This window comes from Tachysurus fulvidraco, chromosome 8 (assembly GCF_022655615.1).
Source record: "Tachysurus fulvidraco isolate hzauxx_2018 chromosome 8, HZAU_PFXX_2.0, whole genome shotgun sequence".
Classification (NCBI taxonomy): Eukaryota; Metazoa; Chordata; class Actinopteri; order Siluriformes; family Bagridae; genus Tachysurus; species Tachysurus fulvidraco.
The window spans coordinates 8,927,734-8,935,422 of NC_062525.1; the positions used below are offsets into that span (position 1 = coordinate 8,927,734).

Here is a 7,689-nt window from a genome sequence, read left to right on the forward strand (position 1 = left end):
ACACTTGCGCTGCAGCCAACGAGTGAGACAGAAAAGAGAAAGGAGAAAAAAACAGGGGGAAAGAAGGCAAGCGGTAAATGAAGAAATTTAAAACATGGTAATCTCATATGTTGTGCACTGTATCAAAAGTTAAATTCAATACTCTGACAGCAAAGAATCCAGTCACTGGTTTATGGTGTGCTGAAAAAGTTCAAACTGTAATTCAAACTACCATAAAGAAGTCAGACAAAAGTGACTACAACCCTCAAAAGTAGCTAGTAAAAGCACACAAAAAAGAAAAAAAAGAGCATGTAATGACTGAGAAAAAGGCCTGTGCAACCTTTAATAGGGAGTCTCAATTAAAACTCAAGGACAAGCTGTTACGGTGTGTAGAAGGTCTAATGACGTGGTCAGTCATGTGTGCTGCGGTGTGCATTTTGTTTTCGTGTAAATCCATCAAGTGCTTTTTCAGCTCAATAGTTTTTTTTTTGTTATTTTTTTTTTGGAAAACTGGATCGTATTAAATTCAATCAATATACATATAACCATGGTTCAAAAAAAAAAAAAAAAGCCTCACTGAAATTAAATAACAGTATCGGTATCAATCTGCATATTATTTACACAACACATTCCAGGCTGTGAGAATTAAGGGGGTGAGACATAAATCTAATTCCAATAATAAATTCATCAACTTCCATGATGCAACGATGCTGTAGCTCGTTTTGGACCGCAGAGAGAAAGAAACCTTGAACAAGTGCGTTACCTAAATCAATCCCAGCATGCCTTGTGGCCACTGCAAAGAGGCTACAGGAAAACAATCTTTGTTAGCTTTGGACACGTAGCCTAGCACACCACTGGTATTCGCATAGAAACCCAGGACAGGCAGTGATGAAGTGGGCGGAGTTCTGACGAGGGGGTGGGGCGAGTGTGTAAGAGGGAGGGGTCATGAGAACAGGTTGAAGCTCACTCCTGCTGCTGTCTACCAGGGTGGTGGTGTTTTATTTTTAACTACGGGGCAAGCTGCACATCTCGCAGTGCTCCGTGCCCGGCTGGTTCATGAAGGTGCAGTGGAGGCAGGACCACATGGCAGACGATGACGCTGGGATAGACGGGCCTCCCATAGCGTAGTCGAGAGATCCTCCCTGCTGCCCTCCCACTGTGCCTGTGACAGAAAGGAGAAAATACAGGGATATTGTGCAGCAACATGAAACAAATATAAGTGCATTATCTTAAAAAAAAAAAAAGGCAATGCTTATTGAATGACATCAAAAATGATGATCATTAATGAGTAACATCAGTAACATTCATGATCTATTTCATAATGATGACTTTTCTAGTTTCAACGTCTTTATCATCAATAGGCAGCTTGTTTGTTTTGGTTAATGTTTCCCTACAGTACCCACAATGCCATTCAACTACACACTGACAAGAAATGAGAAATGAGAGAATTTTTTGTACTTCTGGTACTCCTGAAGTCAGTGGCTTCTTTGAATGGGTTTTTGCTTCCTTAATTCCTTAATCTTAAGTCTGTGCTTAAACACAAGCTCGAGATATTGTCACATTTTATTTTACAACATAAAATACATCATAATACTCCACTCATAATGTTCAACCTTTTATGTGTCTTGAAAAAAACGGTTGCTAATTAGAGGCCAAATTATATGACGGAGTTTATCGTGCATGTTAAACATCATGCCGAACAGGAGAACTGATTTGTAGATCGTTTATACATTATACATCTAGCTTAATGTTAGCTTTTTACTACTGGTGAATGCATATAAGCTTTAAAATTCATAAAAAATAAAGATTTTCTGTTTTAGTAAAGATTAAGCTTTTGGTCACAGAGCTTCCATCTTCTGGATTGGTTTACAAAAATACATCATCCCTGCAAACATTCTATTGCACCAGTGGGAATTAGCCTTTCATATCAGAATCAGAATCAGGTTTATTGGCCAAGTGTGTTGACACACACAGAATTTGCTTCCAGCTATTTGTAACTCTTCAAAAGTACAGACATAAATAACACTATACATTTAGCTTAGCGTTATATCTACCCAGAGTCTGTCTCTCTCCCATCCTCTGTATCTGTAAACTCTACTCAAACAGATCAGGTTAGAAAAAGCTAAATCGAAGCCATTGTGTTCAGCTTCATCAAACTGAGGCTCTGCTGTAAATTACAACGGTCTTGTAGCTGCACTGCACTCTGGACTATCGAGTCCAGCGCTTCTTGTCTGAACGACTTTGCTAGGGTTCTTATTAATATGACAATGTTGGCTTTACTTTTATTAAAAAACACTGTACTGCACTAATAATTAGCCTCCTCTAATAAGCTGTATACAAAAACACGCGCACACACACACACACACACGTGCAAGCACGAACTAAACCAGAATTTCTAAATCGAGATTTTTAAATAAAAAAAAAATTAAACATTAAAAGTTCATTATTAAGCATTGAAACTATTAAAAACTCTCCAAATGTCAAAAATGAATTGGAGATTTACTTACTACAGAGTTGCTCGATTGTAGCCCACTGCTCAGATTTCTTCCAGGTTTGAGCCAACTCTTCATTCGAAGTTTTCACAGCATCCAGTAACAACCCAATACTGTCCTGTAAACAGGAAAGCAATATAATATAATCTTTAATGATATCCAGTAGGGCTGTGGTCCATAAATTAAGCTGTTTACTGATGTGTAGATTCATCACCACTAAAACAGTATGTGATACCTGAACACAGGCCTCTTTAAATTACCAACACTAAGACCTCGGTACTATGGTACCATCTGCTGGACAGAGTGTGTAATAACTGGCCAATATGGATTCTCAAGCTCACTACTGGTATAACAATGCAACAAATCCCAGTGAACATAAATTAGATTGTGTAACTAACATAACAGAAGCATTTAACAACCTAACCTAGTGTAAGTTAAAAAATATACGCAAGTGGGTGAGCTCGTAAGTTGTGATACTTACTCCCAAAGGCATGACCTCATTAGTGACAAGGAAGATGAGCAGGTGGAAGTCAGACACGATGTCCAGAAAAGATGAGGAGGAGCTCTGGGAGAGATAGGTAGCTAAACTGTGGAAGTCCTGAACACACAAACAAACCCTGACATCAGTACATGGAAATTTGTTAATGTATTAAAAAGTATATAAAAAAGATTTATAACAAAAAACCTTCATGTAACCTTCATAGTTTATGCAAACATTACCGTGTTTGTGTGGGTGCAGGTTTTCATTCAAACTACACCCGAAGCCACACCCAAGTCTAGTGAAGACCAAGATTAATTGATTAAACAGGTTTGGGGCTTTGGGTGTAGTTGGAATGAAAACTAACCCCACACCAGCCTTTGTGGCTAAGACTTTACCCCCCTGGGCTTAGGTTGTGCATGGCTACCTGTGTTTCTCCCAGTGCATCTCTGTTTTCGAAGGGGAAACGGAGTGTGGAGGAAAAGGTGAAGACAGGGTCCTTGGGGAAAGTGGTGGTGATCTGGTGAAAGAAAGAACACATTTTAAAGTAATTTCATACTGTATACACATATAGGTACAGGAGAGTTTATGACGGAGATACTGATGTACGGAAAGTAGTTAAAACATCGTAGCAGATTCAGTAAAGGAAATGTTACTCACATCAATAATTAGGAACTCCACTGGTAGAGGCCGGGCCAAGTACGTGATCTCGTTGCCAAATTTGTCTGTATCCTATATAAAATAAAGGTAGAAATAGAATAATTGAAAGACAAAAAAATGTGAGCATAAATAAACTGCTCAAGAAAATAAAGGTTAATTAAAGTAATTTGATTGTTTAATGACCCCGAAGCTCAACCTCAACCTCTCAACTCGTTTGGACACTGACAGGAATATTTCACAAAATAGAAAAAATGAAATGTTTGCTAAACTCTGTTGTTATCCTGCTTTGAGTGTTTCAGGGTCACCCAAAGTTCAGAACGGTCAGATCTATCAGCTTGGCTTGTCTGAACCAAATGTGCAGCACAGTATATAAAGGGCTCTAGGGTTCCATTCAAAAGACTGTTATGATAAACTATATCTCTTGTGCCATGACCTATTACATTTTAACAATAAACGCAATCATTTACAAGTCAAAGCATGTCAGGCTCAGACACGTTTCCTTCTGAAATCAATTACATCACATGTTGCAGAACAGTGGCCCAACCACATACTTTGGTGCCACTGAGTTGAAGACACAAAATGATAGATTAGGAAAAGGGATCAAATTTAAACTCGAACTCTGGATAACAGAAAAAGATCTCTGTGAATTCTTTATATACGTGAAGCTGTTAAAGTTGTAAATGCAAGCAAAGTGCAAGCGTGCATGCACATACCTTAAAGAAGACGTCAGGGACATACTGTTCACTGCTAGACTCTTTCGCATAGCCAAGCTCAGGGGCATCTTTGCAGGGCAGTAGGCAATCGTCCCTAACCAAGGCCATGCACTGGTTAGACACCTGGTAGCCCTCAAAATGTACCTGGTTATCAGGACCACCTACACACACGCGCGCACACACACGCGCACACACAAATGCACACGCACACACACAAATGCACACGCGCACACACAAGTCACTTATATGACACTTTATATCCATGACTCATCTGACTGGTTTTACAACAACCAACAAAGGGATACAAAAAAAAAAGCCTCAGAGGCCCTGCAAGCTGTTAGGATCTTAGGTTGATCAATAGACATGTTCATATGTAGAATAATAGTATATCTGTAATTAAAAATATCCAATAAATCTAGCTGTATAGCTGAGCAGCTGCAGAATCTTGCATTAAATAAGAGCAGGAAGGTAACACTTGTTCAAAACTAAAATGCACCAATCTTCATGCACACAAAGACTAACACATTACAGGTTAAATACAGTCTGTATTAGGATTCCTAATCAGAAACTGTGAGAAACCACACACCTGTTGCTAACACTGTGACAAATTTTGATCCAAAGTGGCCATCAGGAGAGAGTCGGCATGAATTGGCGTTCTGGTTCTGGAAATGTCCAGCCGTGATGCACTCCTCTGAACTCAAATAGTAGGAGTCCTGCACAGAAACACGTTCCACGCTATAAACGCATTGAGGACATACCTGCTGGAATGGGTTAAAAACAAAGCATATTTTTGCACAGTTTATGTTTAGACAAGCAATTTGTCTTACCTTGTTTCTTGTGTAACGCACTGTGCCTATTCTTGTGTCTTCCGAGAGGAGGTCTGTGAAGATCCAGCCCACCTAAGAACATAAGAACACAATATATTTTAATACATGAACTAAAGATCAGTAAACAAGCATGCTAACAGATTTGTTGAAATATGTAAAAATCTTTGCTGGCACAAACAGGACGTGATAAGGAGTGTTACCTTACGAAGACCCAGTTTAGCAGCAACCTCCTCTACTGCTGCAGCTCTGGGGTCATCAATGAGCTCCAGACTGTTCTGAGTACCGATCTGAAAGCAAACACACAACAAATAAGATGCGAAACCAAGAAAAATATGGCTGCAATTATCCACATATATGGCCAAAAGTATGTGAACACCTAGCCATCATAGTTAGATGCCCTCTGAATGTCCCATTCCAGATATACTTCCTTCTTTGCTGTTATAATAAACTTCACTCTTCTGGGAAGGCTTTTAACTACATATTGGAGCATGGATGAGGGAATTTGTGTTCATTCAGCCACAAGATCTTTAGTGAGGTCGGGTACTGAGGTCATGTCAGAAAGCCTCAAAGGTGTTCAGTTGGGATGATGTCAGAGCTCGGTCAAGGCCACTTGATTTCTTCTACTCTTCAACCATGTCTTTATTAATTTTGCTTTGTAAACAGGAGCATTGTCATGCGGGAACAGGTTTGGGGCTCAGGGAAATTGTAATCCCATATCATCCATACACACGTGTGCTTCCAGCTTTGTGGGAGCAGTTTGTAGAAGAAGCACATACTAGTGTAATAGTCAAGTGTCCACATACTTCTGGCCATACAGTGTATTACAAATTTTAATTTGTGCTATTTTGCTATTCTCCATCTTCTTCCTAGCACCAGTGCTGTTTTCCATTTATCATTGCTAACAATTCTTCGCACAATGAATGCTAATGTAACAACGACCATGTCAGCACCTTGAACGGTTTCTCGAGTGCTGCATGACTCACTAGAAGTAGACGAATAAATATCAGGCCAGATAAAAGCTATGATGACACATCAAACACAGACGAATTATTTGCTTGCATCATGTTAGCTGACTTAAAAGCTTTGACCCCGTCATAAAACACTCGCTGTTAAAAGCGGTCACCTGTGGTGGTTCGTAAATAGCAGCCACTTCGGCACGGATTCCCAGCGGAATGTCTTTATGCTCTGTGTAGCGGCCGTACAGATAGCCCATCCGCTGACTTCCTGTCTTTCTCCAGTAGTCCAAGAAACGATCTGCGATGGTGTGGTTCTCAAACATGATGTTGTCCACGTGTCTGTATTTCTGTAATAGAAACCCGTATTTGTGCAATATCCATAGCTTTATACTTTATCGGATAGTCGAAATACATTACACTTCAACGGGCTCTCTCTAGGCTCGTTCTCTAAACCACAGTTAGATCAAGTTGCTGCAGTGGAAAAGGCAGGTTCATATATAGCTAAAGTTTACTCAAAGAACATACAATAGGTTCAAATGACAAAAGGGCATCTTAAAACAGCATTTCATACATGATACTACCCTAATTTTCTGTCCATAAAGTAATAGTTAACGTTATCATATACAAAATACCAAGTAAAGATACAAACTCATTTATACCTAGAGGCTACTAATTATATACATATACGAATATGCAGGATTTCTCGCAGCACTTTGCATTTCGGACGGCCCGCCTAAGATGGGAAACCTTACCACCTTAACTAGGTCGTCCAAAAAAAAAAATTGCCCAAAAAGGCCGTCAAGTGCATCTCAAAGAGTAGTGCGGAAGCGCTTTACACCGCGAGTGGGCACGCACGTCACACGGCCGAAATGAGAGAAAGACGTGGTCTGTCACTGTCTGGAGGATAACTAGCCAGTTGATAAAACGCGTGTCCGCAAAATTTTGAATGTTGTTTTGCACTTTCTTATTTATTATTATATGTTATTTAAATTTTGTATTTAGTGTTAAATAAATAATTGTTAAGGCCATCCTTAAAAATATTTTGGTTTGCAGTAACAGGAAAAAAATAAATAAATAAATAAAAAAAAGTACAATTTTGGTGAAGGTGATTACGTAGGTATGACTTTAAACAAATTAGCATATCTTCAAACCGTGCCTTCGGGCGCATTGCAAACCTTATTGTGATGCTGGGCACAGTTTTCCAGAACTTCGTGCCAAGCTAAAGCAATGTCGAGCTGTTTTAATGAATTTTTTAGATGTATTATGTATTATGGTGCCTGAACCCGTTAGCATTATTTTATTGCTTTTGTATTAGTTGTTTGAAGAGTAAAAGAAAAAAAAAGGTTGGTCTTAACGCAAATTTACAACCGGCAAGTCTGTCGGACTTAAAGCCAAAATAAATAAATAAATAAAATAAAAAATTTGAGTCGGTCCTAAATTGACAGGGTCGGTCGGGTTACGGCAAACAAGAATATTTTTAAGGATGGCCTAAATGTAGTACAGAGTCTGTGGTCTATCTCACAAAGAAGCCCCGCCCACCTGCCGAACCCTAAGGACTTAACTTTATTGTAAAAAGCGCTATAC

General features: G+C 39.2%; 1 protein-coding gene across 1 annotated transcript in view; it reads right to left on the reverse strand.

The window, feature by feature from the left end:
* Positions 1-294: 294 nt before the first annotated feature.
* nploc4 (NPL4 homolog, ubiquitin recognition factor) overlaps positions 295-7,689 on the reverse strand; it is a 14,553-nt gene continuing 7,158 nt past the window's right edge. The window contains exons 8-17 of the mRNA XM_027163114.2: positions 6,273-6,452; positions 5,350-5,436; positions 5,150-5,221; positions 4,909-5,035; positions 4,323-4,483; positions 3,610-3,681; positions 3,377-3,469; positions 2,953-3,069; positions 2,487-2,589; positions 295-1,141 (exon numbers count right to left, since the gene is read on the reverse strand). Coding sequence (XP_027018915.1) covers positions 984-1,141; positions 2,487-2,589; positions 2,953-3,069; positions 3,377-3,469; positions 3,610-3,681; positions 4,323-4,483; positions 4,909-5,035; positions 5,150-5,221; positions 5,350-5,436; positions 6,273-6,452 — 1,170 coding nt within the window. The 3' untranslated portion in view covers positions 295-983. The remainder of the gene's footprint in view (positions 1,142-2,486; positions 2,590-2,952; positions 3,070-3,376; positions 3,470-3,609; positions 3,682-4,322; positions 4,484-4,908; positions 5,036-5,149; positions 5,222-5,349; positions 5,437-6,272; positions 6,453-7,689) is intronic.